This window comes from Homalodisca vitripennis, chromosome 3, assembly GCF_021130785.1.
Source record: "Homalodisca vitripennis isolate AUS2020 chromosome 3, UT_GWSS_2.1, whole genome shotgun sequence".
Lineage (NCBI taxonomy): Eukaryota > Metazoa > Arthropoda > Insecta > Hemiptera > Cicadellidae > Homalodisca > Homalodisca vitripennis.
This window is the reverse complement of record NC_060209.1, coordinates 41,395,001-41,414,617: the sequence shown is the minus strand read 5'-3', so window position 1 is coordinate 41,414,617 and position 19,617 is coordinate 41,395,001. Positions and strand designations below refer to the sequence as shown.

The 19,617-nt window shown below is 32.3% G+C and overlaps 1 protein-coding gene and 1 non-coding gene across 2 annotated transcripts in view; both read left to right on the top strand.

Moving 5' to 3' along the window:
* The first annotated feature begins 5,581 nt into the window (after nt 1–5,581).
* LOC124358160 overlaps nt 5,582–19,617 on the top strand; it is an 85,923-nt gene continuing 71,887 nt past the window's right edge. The window contains exons 1-5 of the mRNA XM_046810454.1: nt 5,582–5,651; nt 8,159–8,321; nt 17,643–17,794; nt 18,655–18,906; nt 19,003–19,194. Of these exons, the coding sequence (XP_046666410.1) occupies nt 5,582–5,651; nt 8,159–8,321; nt 17,643–17,794; nt 18,655–18,906; nt 19,003–19,194 (829 nt within the window). The remainder of the gene's footprint in view (nt 5,652–8,158; nt 8,322–17,642; nt 17,795–18,654; nt 18,907–19,002; nt 19,195–19,617) is intronic.
* Trnae-uuc lies at nt 11,752–11,823 on the top strand. Its single transcript has one exon. It is a non-coding gene; the product is annotated as a tRNA-Glu (tRNA).

Here is a 19,617-nt window from a genome sequence, read left to right as displayed (position 1 = left end):
TAGTGTCAGAACTGTAAAATTCATCGAGTTTGTAAAAGGGTCTTTCAATAAGCCAGTCATACAATGTCTTTCTTAAATCGTTGCACACTGGCATTCTGAGCACTTAAATGTAGTTTTTTTAAAAGTCGTATACCAACAAACTCATAAGAAGACAAGATCTTACTCAATCGTGTGTATGGTCTATTAATTAAATCTTTATTTCTAGTAATATAATTATGTACATGCTTGTTAAGTGTGAAGCTGCCAAAATTATTCTCAATATGCGACAGAGCAAAAAGGATGTAAAGATTTACCACTGTTAATAATCTTAATTTTACAAAGATAAGCCTGCAGTGAGCTCTGCGATCAACTCAATCTAAAATTCTCATGGCCTTCTTTTGTGTGATCAAAACATTGTCTACGGAACTGGAGTTGCCCCAAACTAGCAAACCATATGCTTCAGTGCTATGAAAAGAAGCAAAATAAACCATTCTTAAGCTATCATTCGGAATGCATTGTTTCAGGTTTCTTAGGAGGTAAATCAATCTTTGCAACCTTTAACACGCATAGTCAACATGTGGATTCAAGGATAGCTTAGGATCAAGTATAGATCCCAAAAGCTTCACAGTTTGGCGACTGTCACTATTTCCATAGTTTCTAAAGGAAAAATACATATGTTTGTGTTTTCTTTACATTCATCAGAAACATATTGACTCTGCACCAGTTATTCACCTGTATAAGTTAACTATCAGTTTTTGTCTGCAAGGAAGTGTGATTTGGCAAAAGTTCCACCTTCAGCAAACATTATAGATTTCGAGGTTACACAAGAATCATTTACCATAACTATGAAAAGAATTGGGCCAAGTACCGACACCTGTGGTACCCCGTTACTTAACCTCAGAATATTCAGAAAACTTTGGAACAAACGGTTTGGTATCTTTCACTGAGATATAACTTGAAAAGGGCATGTTGATGTCTAATCACAATTCTAGCTTTCTCACGAGTATCAACACAGTCGAATGCCTTTGATAGGTCATACAAGACGGTACCAGTGGGTAACCTTACTTCAAGGTTAGAATTGATGAAGGATACGAGCTCATTGACTGCATTGATCGTGGACCAACCCGGCCTAAAACTAAACTGGCTAGTGCTAAAAATATTATTTTGTTCAAAGAAAGTACTCTGCTTGACTTTTTATTACTCCTTCAAAAATTTTGGAGGTCTCACACATAATTGCACAAAAAACAAATATACTGTTTTATAACAGTTTTATATATTAAAACTATAGGACTGTTTATTACACAAAAGCAGCACATAGAACTGGAGGTATGAAATTTCAAACCATACAATTCGAATATTTCATAACTTCGAAAAAGCCACATGCAACTATAGAACTGGCGGCTACCGATGTGGTCTGTATAAATTTAAAGAAAGAGATCTGTATTAGTTTTTATTAAGTAAAAGTTATATTTTTCAAACATTTATTATATTTATATACGAGTTTTGAAACATTAACGCTTTTCATTCTACAAGTTGTATTTTAAGTCTGTCTAATCTGACATCACAAGTAAATTATTTAGGTATAGTTTTAAACTCAGTTAACACAGAAGGAGCCACACAAAAATGTTGGCCTAGGGCATAAAAATCTGTAAATTCTGCACTAGTGACCTCAGTGACCTTTACATTGGCATTTGACTTCAATTATTTAGACTGTTACTTGATGCTTTGTACATTTTAGGTTCGTTGATAGACTGAAATAAACTATTAAATATTATTTTTATCGCAGTATTACAGAAATAGTTGCAGTGGTTCAGCTGTGCCATCACCTGACACACCTCGCACATGGTGCTTGCGGTCTGATTTCCTAATGCATGCACTCCAATTACTACTACTTTCTCTCATAACGCTAATGTTTGAATTCATAAATTTTTAAATGTTTAAACATTTTTATTTTGTAATTGATATTGTTTGTATGACAGAAAAGGCAGATGACCTTCTCACTCAATTATGAGATAATGAGATTTATTTCGAAAAAATATAGACTTTACAAACAAGATTACTAAGGAATATAATCTAACCACATTAACAAGTTGTGTGGTTAGATAAAACTAAACAATAGACAAGGAAAGGTCTGAAAACAGTCCGGTTTTCTCTGAAAAGGACTTGATGTGCAGATCACTGCGGTATATTGAAAGTTTCTCACTATATATTTAACTAAAATTAACCTTAAAATAAAAATACATTAACGCTGATAAGAGCACAACTTATCCAATTTAAACTCTAGTCAATCTTATTTTTACATACCATACATAAAAGACTAATATATTGAAGACTTTAAATCATCTATTTTAAAAATACAATTTATATAATGACAATATTATCTTGACATTTTAGAGTACCGGTAATGGAAATAATATTAAGATTCTACAAAATGTTTTGTTATATTGGTTACTATTTATAATATTATTTATAATAGCATGTTGATTTTCTCTTACCATGATTGATGATTGTACATAAAAGAATTACAGTAAATTGCTTATGTCGTCTGTTTTTTTTTTTTTTTTTTTTTTTTTTTTTTTTTTTAAATTTCTATCTTTGCATTGAAATCTGGTAAATATACAATGTTACAGGCTATAGAATTTGAAGTCAAAGCAGACTATTCCAGTTGCATGTTAAATGGTGTAAAGTGTGAGCTACAGCAACCCAGTTTTAATATTGATCATAATATTGGTAACATACTTTGTATGAAAGTGTTTGTATCGTATTTGGACCAAGCAGTCAACTTGACACCAAGAACACTCATACAATTTGCTCTCGATACCGAGCATAAAGTAACAGATATTTTTCTGAGACTCCTCAGCCCTCAAAGACTCACAAAATGCACTTATCGCAAGCCATGAGGTAGAAACTCAATTGCTACAAGACAGCGAAATGCCTCTTCCGCTATGAAATAATATATAACAGTCAGTGTCACTGACAGAATTGTCACACAGCCAACAAACCTTGGAAACGACTGGGCCTTATAACATAAAATCTTGCATACGCATTCATGACAGTTGTCATCTTAAACATGTGTACTAAAAGGGGTTTGATGACTGATTTCAAGGTTTAACTCATCTGCCTTTAAATTTAGATATTCAAATTCTGGTTACTCTCTTCAAGAATACTGAGAGTAAGTCTACTGTTCAAATAGGAAATACCTTTTGTTACACTGCCAAAAATAATTAATTTTCAAAATGGTAGGTATTTAAAAGGGTTAACCAAAATATCTAAAAAAATCCATACCGTACAATAAAAAAGTTACCATTACAATGTTCAAACAATGTAATTACAAATCAAACAATACCAAGTTCAAGAAAATCTATTGATAAATAAGGAAGATAATTCTCTTTTAAAAAGCCTAGTACTAAAAAATATCAACTGATATTATGTGACAGCCCTGATTAGGAGCCCTGATTTAGGACAGTTACAAAACAATCAGCTTTTGTAATTGTAGCTGATCTAATCATAATATCATAATAATCATAGTATCATAATATTATCTAATATAATATTATAATATTACATTTTTGGATCGTGGTCATATCCTCACTAATTGTAAGAATTAGGTTTCTTTTTATGAAAACATATTGAAATACAAGAATATTTATAAAATACAACAACCTTTAGTTACATATAATTTCTAATACGTTTAATATAAGTTTTTAGATATATACAGTAAAAAATTAGTTTGATTTAAAAGAAGGATTTACGCTACTAAAGAGTTCAGGTCAGTATTAAAGAAGCGATGTTTAATATTCCCACTGCCAGTTTGATTGCTTATCTTGAGCCGTATCACTTGAGTTAGCCGAACATTTCTGAATTTGATTTTGTACTCTGTTTTAGTCTAAAATAAAATTAGGTAAATATTTTTAGCAATCCTATGTGAATAAAGTTGTTATTGTTGTAGATTATACATATTTTTTATTTCAATATGTGGTCATGACAAAAACTAAATCCTACAATTGGTAAGATTACTATGATAAAAACCCAACAATGAGATGTTCTAATCAGTTGATTAGAGTAGCTAAAATTAAAACAGCAGAATTTTGTGGTTTCCAAGTAGTACTGTCACATGATAACAGTGGATATTGTTTAGTACTTGGGTTTTTAGAAGCAATTTTTCTATCTTATTTGTCAACTGATTGTCTTAAACTTCCATTATTGAGGGATTTTATTATTAAATTGTCTAAATATAATTCTTGTAACTTTTTCTCACCTGAAGTGTTTAAGATATTTATGTTTAAAGTTTGAATTAGACAATATTTTGAAAATAAAGCTTGTAAAATTTTTTCTAAAATTAGGCATTTGGGATATGAAGCTATACACCAATTCTCAACATATTATAACAAGCCGTTCACAAATTGAAAATAGTTTTTCACAAAAGTGAAAAAATGGCGGCTGTTTGGATAATTATCAAATTTTTGAAAGTTTTGATATGATAGTTTGGTTTGTTTTTGATCCAGTAATAGTATCTGGAAAGGTTGGCAAAGATTTATGGGACACTCTGTAACTCATCTATTCTCCTATTCCTCATGATGAAATCATGTACTATCTTCCAAGTAATTATCATGGATATATCTTCCAAATAATTGTTAAAGAGATTTATTGATTAATGTATTTTAATTTTTTGCCATCTTGTGTTCCATTTATTTGAAATCGACTAAAATTAAAACAAAATGATATTGTTCTTCATATGGGGTACATACTTTAAATATTAAATTTACTATTTCCAAAACACTTTCAATTATGTAAGAGTTCTTAATATTTGTTTTTAGATCTCTTGTAACGGAGAAAATCACAGAGGTACCTTCACTGGTTCAATAGATAAATTGCCCTCTTTTACTACTATTAAATGAACTATAGTGAGCCAAGCTTTTCCTCTTTTGTACATATTTCTGGATCTTCAAGCTTTTAAAGTCTTGGCCTATTCTCCTTTCTATCAGTCACACTATCTCTGATTTCTAGCACATATGGCCTGATCATTAGCTAATATATCCAATGTTAAGTAGTCAAAACAGCCACATTCCCAACATTTTAGAATGCAAAGTTCTAGTGGACTTTGGAAGGTTTTGAAGACTATGTATATAATATCCATTCGTATACCAATTCAAGATATATCAAGATGTTCTATCAAATACCAATTCCCACTCTAATATTTTTTTGTAAAAAAAAACCTTTCAGATGGAGTTTTAACAAAATTATTTCAGTAGGTACCTACTGATATAAATATGTAGACATAGACCCAAACTACTCTTATTCTAGTATGGGATTAAACTGAAATTGAAATACATTCTCATATGACTACAAATTACCTCATTAGAGATCAGATGGTGTCAGAAGATCAAGGAGGCCTGTTCCTGCACAAGGACATACATGTACGAGAACTGATAGCTCAGTCTTAACACACTGTAAGTCATGTGTGCTATTTATTAGTCTGACAGCTGACTTGTCCTGATAGATATACCCTATAGGGGGCACTAACCTTCAAGATATGCCTCCTTGATTGTGTTACCACTGCCCTATATATACAGTACATATTAACATGTAAAAGGGACACAGGATGGGTGTTCACTTCACACTTGTTTATTATTTTTTTGTGTTCAGCCTCTTCACTGATTTGTCAAGTTGTGGTGAGTCCTTTCAGTTAACTTTTCTTATTTTTCATTTGTTAGTAAACAGTATACAAAATTCATTATAAATTTACAATAGTTATTTTTAATGTTTTTATAAACAGTTGTAACCATATTATGTATGGTTCTTGTACTAATTTCACGATTACACAATCGTCGTGTTTTAATGTGATTTTAATTTAAACTGTCAAAAATTAAATTATTACTACAATAATTTAAAGTTTCTAAAACAAATGTTGATCTAAATAAAATATAATTAGACTCATATATGTTATATAATTTGGATTAAAGATAAGTTTAAAATAATTTTGATTTAGGCCAAAATATACTAGCAAAATAGCACTAATATAGTAAAAAAGTAAGATTTCATAAAACGATTACTGCAAATGCAAACTAAAGGTTTTTACAATAAAAGCAGCAGAAAACTAAAAATGTTTTCTTACAGAATCTCAATTGTGTCTAACAACTATCTGTGTAGTCTTGCTTTATTCCTAGCGCTAAACCTCATACAAAACCTTGTACAAAAACTTATAATAGGTAATATTAAATAATAAATATCTGTATAAAGGAGAAAAAAACCAAAGATTCTAAAATGTGTTTGTTACTTTACTATTAAAGTTCCTTATTAACATCACAAATCATGATTCAAATTCCATTTGAGACTAATAAGACAAAGTAAGTTAAGTTGATGTGCTTCCAGTAATGTTTAGAGGCAATTAGGGAGTTACTGGAAAACGTGGTTAGTTCATCACTTTGTATTAGTTATTAAAACATGTCTCAATCTGAAAACTTTTCAGTTTTATACTGACATATTCAAGGTGTCTATAAAGTCAGAAAATCTATTAAGAGATTTATGGAGACTTTTGGACTGGAATTATCAATAAGTTTACTGTCCTTATTGAACTATCACTTAACAAGATCACATTGAATTGTGTAATATGATTACATGTCCAAATGTACAATTTATTAATGGAACAATAATGTAGTAGGAATATTCAAGAAACTAAATTGATGTATTCTGTATTTCGCTGCAAAGAATTTAACCCACCAATCAAAGACATAGGTCTTGAGTATTTTCTTGGACAGTATAGTCATGCAGAATTACCTCCTTCTAGTGGAAACTGGCTCCAGGAAGGAGTTGATTAAGGTCTCACTTAGAGTTATCATGTAAATTATCATAGAGTTACATAAATTATTTATCTGTTTATCTTTTGTCTCCTAGCAAAACTCTATTATAGGAGTCTTAAAATTGTTTCCAAATGTCTACGGTTTGCTGGTAAAATACTACTTAAGAAATGTAGTGTCAAATGCAAAATAGAGACTTTAGAGTAAGTCTGTCATGAAGAACTTGACCTCCAGAGAGGTGTGTAAGGTGTAAGAAATCTTTTACGAAACTGAGATTATGTTTTGTTCTACAATTGTCACTTTTGAATAGTTACTGTACAGTCCATCATAGAAAGGTTTGTTACAATAAGATGAGGGCTAAAAATAACATGTAAAATTATATATATATATATATTATATATATATATATATATATATATATATATATATATATCAATTATTAGACTTCTTGATATAAAGTTCCTTTAATATTTCGGCTTTTTGCCGTTTTCAAAAAGGTATAATATAAAATAACAACAGTATATATATAATATTATACCTTATTATACCTTTTTGAAAACGGCAAAAAGCCGAAATATTAAAGGAACTTTATATCAAGAAGTCTAATAATTGATATAACAGAGCAATTCTGCTTTTATACACTCGAAGTGAATATATATATATATATATATATATATATATATATATATATATATATATATATATATCAACCACCTTCCTTAAAGAGAGAAAAAAGGTTGAATTAAATTATTATTTTTCTTCATTTTTTTGATAATTTTTTTATAGAAAATTTATGATTATGAAACCAACAATACAGATTAATGCTGTATCAACTCCTGCCATGACATTTTGGAGTCAGACTACAACTCCCTTATAATATAAACAATAATTACACCAATCAAAATCAATTAACACCTTCACAGTGGTTCTGTACTGAGTGAGACGTGTTACTCTTCCTAGCATTCTGCGCAGTGAGGCATCTGCCACAGTCAATGTGTTAAATACTCAATTTGAAACACTATTTTTGTCTAGGAGGCTAGGATGGATTAATAACATTTTTGAAAAATTTGAAGGGCAGCACTATTTAATTTGGGAGCCATACATACCTTTCCATCCAACAATTCACAATCAGGGAACAACTAAAAGAACTGTTGTGGAGTAAAATATGTAAATAGTTATAAGAAGCTGACTATCATCTCAATTACAAATCGTCATGTCCGTTGAACAAACTAAGGAAACCAATTTCTTAGTTCTGAATCACTTAAATAATGTAAAAAAGAAAAGTCTTTTTATAGTATAGTTAAGAACCATATTTCAAAGAAATCTGATAGTATATATGAATAAATAAACAATCCTAATAAGGTGACTTTGTGAGTTCTCAGGATATGAGGTGGTAGAGAAGGACATGCCAGTCCCGGATGGAGAGGGTGTAGAGTGGATGTTGATGCCAGATGGTCAAGGGAATGTGCAAGTGGCCATCCTGTCTGGACTAGAGCCCCGATATGCAGCTGGACTTGATACTGTCAATTTTTACTTATACACCAGGTAAAAATTGTTTTGTCTTTAAACATGTACCTATATTAAATTTGTATAAATAGCAGTACCAGTAGCATAATTAATTTCAAAGAAAGAATAATTAACAAAATATAATCACTTCACAGGTTCTCAAACACAGATCTTTCCTTTGTTTGAATTTTGTTTTTAATGATGGAAGGATTATGAAGGAAACATGATTTTTCCGGACATTTGTCATTGTTCAGTGATAGATGAATTTTTTCCCTTGAAAAACTAAATTAATTGAGGGTTCATATATTAAATTGGTAGATCAACCAATCAGTCAACCATCAGTCGAGATTATGCCTCTTTGGTTGGCAATTCTAAAATATGAACTAAAAAGAAAACCAAATGTATCAAACAGATTAGATATTGTAATAAACCAATTCGGAGTCTCAGTTTTGCTTTAAGAAATTCATCCAGCATGGACAAAAAAATCTATTTTTAAACATACCCTTTGGTATGATTTGTTTATTTTAACTTTAATTTTAGTTTGTAATTATCTGTTAGGTTAGGTATTTATCTGAAGAAGGGGTCAGATTGCAGATCTCAAACGTAGTGTTACTGTCCTGTAAAGAAATTGATTTAGTGTTTATCTCACTTGCATTGTAAAAGCTTAGAAATTGGAAGCAGAATACTGGACCACACTGTGGCGCACGCAGAAATCTTCTCTGGGGGATGTCTGGTACACTGTGATGTGTTAGGTCCTAAATTGGTCATCTTATAGTACTTTTAAACTAATAAAATGAGAGGAAAGTTGAGGGTCAGAGTGTATAAATTTTGCAGTAAAATCAATCTACCAACAATCACCAGTAAGCTTATACAGAAATAATTAAAATGTTCTGCAACAAATTCAGTATATTTGAAGTTTGTTTAAAGGAAGTCTGTCGTCTCATTTAACCTAATGTTAAATCTTTAATATATCGTACCTGTTATTTAAAAACTACTGTAACCAGGGCCAGGAAAACCAAACTTCTTGACACGTTGTTATTACTTTTTAACTAGCTGTTATGTTTTATATATATATATATATATATATATATATATATATATATATATACTCACATGCACGTGAGCGTTATGATTAAAAATATCATTCAAAACTTGGATATTTATGAAATAATTCTTTTTAATGGTTATTATTGAGTAAACTCAGATATATCAAATAAAGGAGATTGAAAGAGATATGTGGTGAAAATTAAGCACTTTTTGGAAAAAACAACCTAAAGTTGAAATTTTGAGTTTTTTGGAAATCAAGCCAAAAGAGAAACTATTATCTTTACTCAGACAATATCATCAATCCAGGTCTATATAGCCCTTATGATTCTTCCAGTTTCCTCTCCTTAGTTTTTGCTGCTACTCTAGCATTTTTTATCATTTCATAAGCTTTTTTATCGGCTTTTATTTGCTGCATTTCATTCTCTTGGAGGGGGACATGGAGTACCGAAAGTACACCCCCCACAATTCCTATTAACTCTTGAACACAAATATAGCAACCAATATCCATCAGGGACTAAGTACGGGCCTGGTGACAACCACATCTTACATTGGTAGACGCGGTCATCGTTTATATAGACTACGTGGATGAGCGGTAAGTAAAACGTGTAGTTCGAGGGCGTTGTTAAGGGCAAACAAACATTCAAAGTGTTGCAGTGTGAACATCGTGTTATGGCATAAAGTTAAAGCTATTGAAATCAAATGTTTTTAATTCTGTTTGAAACCTTCTTGTCATAATTTAGTCAAATCCACACGTCATTTGTAATGAGCTATTGTTATTTAGTATTAGAAACGTAGGCTTCTATGCTATTAACAAACACACACTTAAATGTATGCCTGAAACGGATTTTTAAGTTTTAAATTAAGTCTTTTATAAATATTACCCTTTAACCCCTCGGAAATGTTACACGTAACATAAATTAGTACAGCCTATTTAACCTATTTATTTATGTACTAACTAGCCTATTTATTTATATGTACAGAATACAGTAGGCTAATACTGTGTCAATTCTCTTTTCCAGTTCTGATGAAAAACGTCTATTTATCACTGGTACAAATTTATACAGTGTAAATTATTGCTCTGCAAAAAGCAATTAAATCATTTAAATCGTTTAATTTTACACAACCTTCTTACTTTTAAATTTAATGTGATAAAATATGGGAGTAAATTCTTGCTTGCTACTTTTAGAAGTCCCTGTTAAATATTGTTTGAAATAGAGAGGACATTAACACAATCTATATATATAAAAGAAAGTCGTGTTAGTTACACTATTTATAACTCAAGAACGGCTGAACCGATTTGGCTGAAAATTGGTAGGGAGGTAGCTAAGGACTGGGAGAAGGACATAGGATACTTTTTATCCCGTTCCCGATTCAGGATTCCGCCCAACTGGTTTCTAAAAGTTACGGAAATACCCGTAAGAAATGCATTGCAGCAAACATATGTTATTCAGTGAAAGAGCCTGTTCAAATTTAATCAGCTGTTCTTTGTAAACATATATATTACGACAAACAAATATGTTTATATTATAATTTAATTACTATTTTAAATTTCTTTACTTTTATAGTTTGAAAGCATAAAGTAAGCTTAAGAGAATCAGCAAATTTTGTTTCGATAAAATAAAAACCATACGCAATTTCGTTTAACATCTGGAGCTCATAATCATTAGACTGTAATAATATGTACCTAATATATGCCTATTTTCGTTTCAAAATTACATTGAGCGCCATCATTTATTGCATCGTATGTGTGCAAATGAATTCGACTTTTGACTCCTGTCCACGCTGGGCTAATATAGTTCAGTTGTATACAAAAATCATAGAATATTAGAGAAAAATTCCAGTTATTTCACAAGTGCATATTGAGACTGATTTAAAATTTAAATCTTAAATAGTTCATGAGCTTGGAGTATCTTTCAGTGACTATTTATCTCAGAAGGGTAATAAAGACGTTCAAAAGAAATATGCCTCCTATGTCCCAATATTTCTGCAGGAAATCGCGTGCAAAGCCGTGGGTAACTGGGTATCTGGTTGTAATTGGTATTTTATTGAAAATCAAGAGTTTTCATTATAAAATACAACGAATGCATTGACGAACTAGCTGTTACCCGCGGCTAATCGCGCATAATTGCTTTTACTAAGTAATATAAGGACTTTTCTAAAGATTGTGTGCGAAGCCGCGGGTAACAGCTAGTATACAATAACACAACCATATGATTGCATTTAATACAACCATTGATTTTACTAGCCGTAGTAAAGCGTCGAGTACAGTATATTCAAAGATTACTGACTTTTACTCACTCAGTATTCTATAATCAGGTCTATGAACAAATGATTCATACTGACGTAACAATACAGTGGGAGACGACGCGACTGTTATACAATATTACTAAACTGTTGAATTTAGGACGCAACTTCTTCGTCCTCCCATGTGGTCTAGTGGCTAGGATATCTGGCTTTCACCCAGAAGGCCCGGGTTCGATTCCCGGCATGGGAATAACTTTTTGCTAACAGTTTTTATTAAACTTATTTTATTTTTTATATGTATAAATTATTATGGACACAACCTTTATTCATTAATTATTTCTAGGAATCAATGATAAATTCGCTGTGAACTAATTAAATTGATTAGTCCGTTTTAATAAACATTTCACAAATAAAGTAATATGACTTTTATAAATTGATTCACGTCAAAACTCGTTAGTAATGTCACGTTAGACTAATAACATTAATTAACTTGTGTGTTTACACAAACACAAGTCGAACACATTTTTATGAGAGCCGAATTACTTATGAGCTAGCAATTGTGAGACCAAACATGATACAAAATTGAGTATTTTAATAAATTTATGACCTTTAAAAATCACAAAACTTAATAAATAAATGTTACGTATGTATTATTATTTTTGAATGATTTAAATTTTATTTTTATTATATGTACCTTAAAGTTATAACATGTTCAGTTAATGTTAAAAAATATTTCTTTTTAATTAAATTAATTTTTCATTTTGATTTTAATTTTGAATTTATTGAATTGTAAACTATTAAAATATTCATTGTATAGTTTTGTAACCAAGTAAGCTAAGTTAAGTTTGTAGACAACTAGAATACTTATACATATTTTCTCTCCTTTAAACACATTCCCTTCATTTATTATTGTGAATCAAATTTTAATAATTCGTAATGAATAATTACGGGTTTTATAGTTAAAGGATTTAAAAATTATACATTGTTCTTCTTACATAATACGAGGTATAAGTGGCTGATATAATAAATGTGTTGTGGAACAAGTAAAAGACGAGAAAAAATGGCACAATCTTCCTTAGCGGCACTGACCATCGAATTATAATAATGGAACGCGCTCTGGGCCGGAGAAACCGAGCCGAAATCCTGGGCTGCGTTCCGAGTCTGCAGGCGCTGGAAATGGGCAAGAACTAACTCCGCCCATATGGCAGGCATTATAGTAATGATCTAACATCACTTTAAAACGCCTTCTATACTTAATACAATTGTTAGATACTACAATTTATTTATTATTACAAATGTTAGTAGCTGCTTTTCACCGTGGATTTTTTATTTTTAGTTAAAAAAAACGGACTTTTGTACAATATTAAAATAACTGAGATTTTGACTTTTATTTTTCTTACAAAGTCGGAAACAAAGATTACAGGCATTAAAATATTTCCCAGATGAAAAAAAACAACTTTTTATTCACAGTATTTTATTTCAAAGTAAACTACATAAAATTTACAAACATGACACACTTAATCTACGTGTTAGAAAATAAAATTATTTTGACCAATTTTTGCTTTATTTCTAAGTTGGATTTCTTATAATGTCAAAAGTTTTCTGTTTTTTGGATGTGATGAGATATTATTTAAAATAATAGTTTAGTCACAGTTTTAATTAAAAATAACTCGTGGCTTTCAGTGAATTCGTCAACTTAGAAGTGGTCGCATTTGTTTGAGATAACTAGAGCAAATAAGAATATTTTACAATTTTTAATACCGTACATCATCACTTGATCTACTTAATTTACCCTTAGATTTAAAATCAATAAAAAGTTAATGTGTTCTAAGATCAGCATCATTGGTATGGAGTACAGAACTCAGTGAGTTCTTGCCCACTTTAAGCGCCTGCAAATCCATGGATACACCAGTAACGCACAGCTGTGTGCGACCGGAAAACACAACATGTGGCTTATGGGCAGTGCGCGTTCCAGTAGTATAGTTCGTTGGCACTGACACAGGAGCTAGCGCTCCTAGTAGCAAAAATGGTCACTATATGAATCTACTTTTATATAGAGAATGTTTGTTTGCATAGTCTATACATATCTATAATATATTATACGATACAGAAACCAAAGTTTATTGTTTTACCTTGTTATATTGATTATTTATGAACTTTTACTGGATGATCATTTATACTTAGAAGTATAATTAAAGTAAAATCTAGATTAATAGTAGATTGGCATGAGAGTACATATACTCATTGTGTGGTAAACTCTGAATAGAATGTTTGAATGTAAAATATTGTGATATGTAGGTACAATCAAGGATTATATTTTTGTTACTTTAAAAATCTTCTTTAAAATTAATCAAAGCTATTTTACTGCATTAAAATGGTGACGATTAAAACGTTTGAATGGTATAAAAATTTCAAACATGACAAAATTGGCACTTAGTCAAAATTAATTAAAAAAAATGAATGTTTAGTTCTTTGTCTAAATACATTGTACTTTAACATTTATCCAGAGCCTACATTAAATAAATATACAACATTGTTTATATTTAATCACATTACACTGTAAGTAATTTAATTCCCCAAAACATTTTGATCTAATCGCAATAAATATAGCACTATAGTTTTTTTAGTTTATAAATTGTATTGTTTATTTTTATTCTTGAAATAACCATGGCATGTCAGGTTTTTACGTAATCTGTAATCACATTGCATTCTATGACGTTTACTAATTTTTTTAAGCAGATTTAATTCTATTCTATAAACCATTCGTGCAAATTGCAAGAAGGTTGTTACACAAAACAGTTTTGAACTGAGAAATTGAAATAAAAAATACTGGTTATGAACGAAACAAGACAACATGTATGATCGGAAAATCTCTTTGTTTCTCGCAATACAATTGAACATTTCTTCAGACAAAATTATTGCCTGCACAACAATATTTATACATAAATCTTAATAATAGTCTAAACATTATTGAACGCCGTGAATTGTTGAACTTATAAATCTATGTTAAGTCATTGCAACATTCTATACATATCCGATCGAAGTTTACTTTCTGTATATTAGAATAAATAAATTCTGACTGATATGTTTCTCAGCTTTTTGTCTTAAAGAGATTGAATTTAAGTTCAACTTTAAGAGAGAATAGATACCTGAGGATTATGTGCTACACACTTTGTTCCGTAAAACTAGAACTACTCAGTGACGCGTTTAATTTAGTGTTACCATACTAAACGTGTTCCAATACATTTACAAATTTAATCTCATGTTTATCAGTATTTTTTTTAAGTTATAATCAGAATTTGCTAAATATAACACGCTTAATACTCTTCTGTAATATATTAATACTCATTGTTTATTTAAACTGCCGCTAGATAGCATGCACCTACCCAGTTTGAAATGGCAACAGAGTTTAGTACAGCATGCAATATCTGTTCAACTATTTCATTGACTGTTCAACAATCAAAGCTTTAGTCTACAAAATTATTGAATAAGGCTTGCTTTACTTAAGTTTTATCAGTGGTGTCAGGTTTGTCATAAAATATCATACTAGTGTTTATGACATTTATAACCAAACCTTCGATAATATCATATTTTGTTTGCCAATTCTAAAAATGAACTAACAATAAAACCACCTGCAATACCAAACAAATGAGAGATTTGTAATGCAGTAATTCTGAGCCAAAGTATGGCTTTAAGAAGTTAATCTAGAATGAAACAATAATAAAAGAGGCCCACTCCCGCCCCTCCTTGTTATGCCGCCATATTGTTTCTCTCATAACGATCGCCCTTCACTATTGGCCTCTGGCCAGTTCTATTTGGTTGGTCGGTGAGTGCAGATCTATTCTGTTTTCTGTAGTTCAGTTTTAATAATTAATGTTTGTTTTATTAAGTGCACTTTTTAGAGTTGGCGTGCATGGAGTAGACACACAACACGGCTGTTGTGGTTCCTAACTAATGCGTGTATCAACGCCATGGTATGATTGTTTATTTTAACCTAGATTGTAGATGTGTTAGGTTAGGTATTAGTTTGAGGAAGAGGTCAGATTGCAGATCTCGAAACGTAGTGTTACCGATTGTTTTGTATCACTGTACGATGGCAAATCACAGGAAAATCCTGTTTCTCTCACAATTTGAAGAAATTTGTTTATTCTAATTAAACGAGTATACTTCATTTCTAGACGATGGAGTGGAATTAAAAGAGATATGAAAACCACAATTACACCTGAATCTGAAAAACGAAACTAGATTTATTCATATTTTTCTTTGGTAGCAACAATAACGCGAAACAAAGGGGGAGACGGGGACAAGTTGTAAAAGGAATGCCCTTCGTCACAAGCTCCAGAGTTCCATTAATCATCTACAGTAGAACCCCTCATATCCGGCCTCGGTTTTACCGCACCTCGGTTTATCCGGCCACTTCTCGGAAGCCAATATCGAAATTTATTTACCACGGCTTGCAGACGCGCAGTTGCACGCACTAGTCTCCCACGACTCTTGCGTTATTTTGGTGTATCTATTTGTTTACATTTTCCTGTGTTGTCCTCAGTTGAGCTAATAGGTTTAACCTGTAAACAGTTCGTTGATTATTTCCAGTGCGGTTAGTACAGTACAGTACAATTGTTTTGTTTCGTCAAGTGCTGTGTACTGTAGGTTGGTTTATCCGGCCGAATCGTTATCCGGCCAGGGGCTCGGTCCCGTGGTGGCCGGATATGAGGGGTTCTACTGTAGTGAGGTTTATATTTCTTACAATAGGTTTATTTGACTTGTACTGTGCTTTGTCAAGATGTAAACAGACCATAAACAAAGAGGTCATGACTACGTCTAGATTGCCATTTTTAGCTCCTCTCCTCTCCACACCAAATACCACAATATAAACAAATTTATCATGTTGCATAATTACACAACTTTTTATGTGTTGTTCATTAATTTTTAATTTCCTCCCTTTCCTAACATTTGGATTTACAAGTATACTTAATATAAAGTTTTAGTCAACTCGATATTAATATGTTTTTATCTGTGTACTTGCTTCTGAAATTGGTAACAGCTTCTTCTAATTTCCTTTCCTGCAAATAGTTTCGATTCGAAATTTTGCCTAAACATTTTGGTAATAATAGGTTAAATTAATTTGGGCCATTTGATCTTAATAGAAGACACTAACGATTTCTAGTCAATAAACTTATTTTGAAACTAATGGAGTACGCCAAAATGTATTCAACGATACACGAAAACATACGTTAATAACACAAAAATAAGTAATAGATAAGTTAGCATTTGCTAACAACATGAAGAATTCTTATTTTTCTAATAAAACTATATATCTTGTTTACCATTTAGATCCCTTTTGCCGATTTTATCTTAAGAATGACGTTTTTATTCTAAAGCAATTTTTGTTTCAATGTCTCAACTTATAATAAAACTAAACCTTAAACTCACTAAATGTGAAAGATATTTTTAAAACATCCAAATTTGTATAAATCTTGAGTTCTGGAACCTCATTCCTTGTAATACTTCCTTTAATTAACCAAACAACTGGAAATCAGATAAAGGTACATTTTAGTTGTACCCCAGGTTTCTTGGGTTAGTAGAACAGAGGTAATGCTAACCCAAGAAGAAATCATGGCTTTCTTCTGTTTTGCAAAGCGTCATTTCTGTCTCAATGCTGACTCCACCTTGTTAGTAAACAAAAAACCTGCTCTTTTAGACACAGATTTGTAGGTTTTAGTTCGTTTACATTATATATACATCAACCACCTGAAAAACCATCGACATGACTTTGATCACTTACTTTTGTGACAGGGTAGGTGTTAATAAAAAATGTGTGTAAATGTAGAATGAGTTGTAGTATTCTTGTTGGTGAATGCCGAAAACTTGAAAGCAAATATTAATAAATCACTTGATGATTGAAGGCATCCAAGAAAGACTTACTGGATATATGAACTACAATGAAGACATTTCATCTGAGTTGTTATAGCGGCGTCGGCGGCAGGGAAGGTCGATTCTAAAACACTCTAGCCTACAAAATCGGTATTCAAAAAGTGAGCATTTTAATGAGTAATAAAAATATTCCAGGGACAACCCAAAAAGAGCAGAGAAGAGGGCGATGAACGACACGTGCCTGCCGGTGTTCAAGTACTTCAAGCCTCAAAGGAAGTCCAAGGTGCTGGTGCACGGCTTCGGCGATAACGCTGCGGACTCATTAATGTTTCCCATCCTTAGAGACGGTTGGTACCTAATACAGACCTAGTATGATACTCATTAACTTCTGAAGGGAGGGGTATGGGCATTATCTTACCCTCCAGAGATATTAGGCTAGATAATCTGCGAGTAGTAGGTATGGATCAAAATAAGAAATATTGTACGTAACGTAGTCATTTTATTGCAGCGTCTGGTATCCGAAGCTGTCTCATATTTGACTCCTGCAATCTGGAGACATGTTCGTCTAAAGAGATCCAAGAAAAGTCGACGACTAAGAATCTCAACTTGAAATATGAAGGAAATTTGAAGCTCAAAAAAGGAGAACTGGAGCTAAAATCAAAATTCAATTCAATCGACTCTTCCTAACATAGCTACGTTATGTGTAGAAACTTCGTTGCTCTACCGTACTTAGAGATCGCGTCTATCACATCGTAGTGCACTTGATTGTGTACCTAATGAGACTACCACTTCACCTATTTATAGATGTCTGATGTCGAAACGATGTTAATGTTTCGTGTTTACCTTCTTTATCTTCGACTTCCTTTGGATGTCTTCAGATGAACATGACTCCAGACTTAAGGAGTCAAGTCTGAGAAAGCGTCAGATACTAGACGCTGCAAGAAAGTAGGGGGAACAAGAGCAAAACTAAAAAAATAGTGATTTTAACACTTAATGAACGAGTTAAATCCTTTTAGTGAGTAAAGCTTCAAGACAGAATTTCCTTATTTGAACAAGAAACATACCTACTATTCAAAAAATTATTCTATCTTTGCAATTTAATTACTGACAGTAGCATTTGTATTAATCACACTCAAAAAAACATTGCTGTCTTAAACAACATAGATTCTTTTAATCAATGACGATCAAGAAAAATCTGCCCTCCCAGCATTTCTGGCACGAGGAGACTACAACGTATTCTGGGTAGACTGGGGAGAAATGGCAGCTACCCCTTGGTATCGGAATGCCGCCCGCAACACCGGCCCGGTGGGGCGCCACACAGCCTCCCTGCTGGACCACCTCCACCGGTCCACCGGGGCGGACATGCAGGACTTCCATCTGGTGGGCTTCAGCCTGGGCGCGCACGTGGTGGGGCTCACTGGCAAGAACGTCAAGTCGGGCAGAATAAAGAAGATTACAGGTCAGTGATACGACCTATGTTCTTAACTAAGTGGATATTTGAATAAAGATTAGTAACGAACTATTCAAAAAATTTCCAAGAATCATACTGCCACAGCCTTGGACCCTGCGCAAGTCCTATTCAAGTCTGCAGGGCCCGAGGATATGCTGGCAATCACAGATGCGGACGACGTGGAAGTGGTCCACACCTCCGGAGGATATCTAGGATTCCAGAAAGCTCTCGGACACCGAGACTTCTATCCCAACGGTGGCTCTTGGCCTCAGCCAGGATGTACTCTCGACTACGCAGGTCAGCTTGAGATCTTTTATAGAACTTCACTTAGTTTATCGTTAAAGTCAGTAAATACAAAATACTAAAAGGATACATTTTGCGTAATTTTATATAGAAAACATTTCCAAAGTAAAAGTGTACTGGCTGGATTTCCGGGTCGGACTGACTGCCTGTAACGAGCTCCTCACGCCTGGAATTTAATGGGGTGTGATCAACCGAGGCGGAGAGAAAGAGTGGGGATGGAGGGGCCCCTCCTGCCAACAACAGATAGCCGTGTATTAGAATAGTGGAATGGGCAGTCCGGCGCGTTCTCGCTCTGTACTCATCTGAATTTAATTTAGTTCAGCACCTGGCAAACCTATATTAAAATGTATCACTGTATTTTCAAACCCCTTTCCGTAGTTTAGTACAGCATACATATATTTAAATTACATTTTCAAA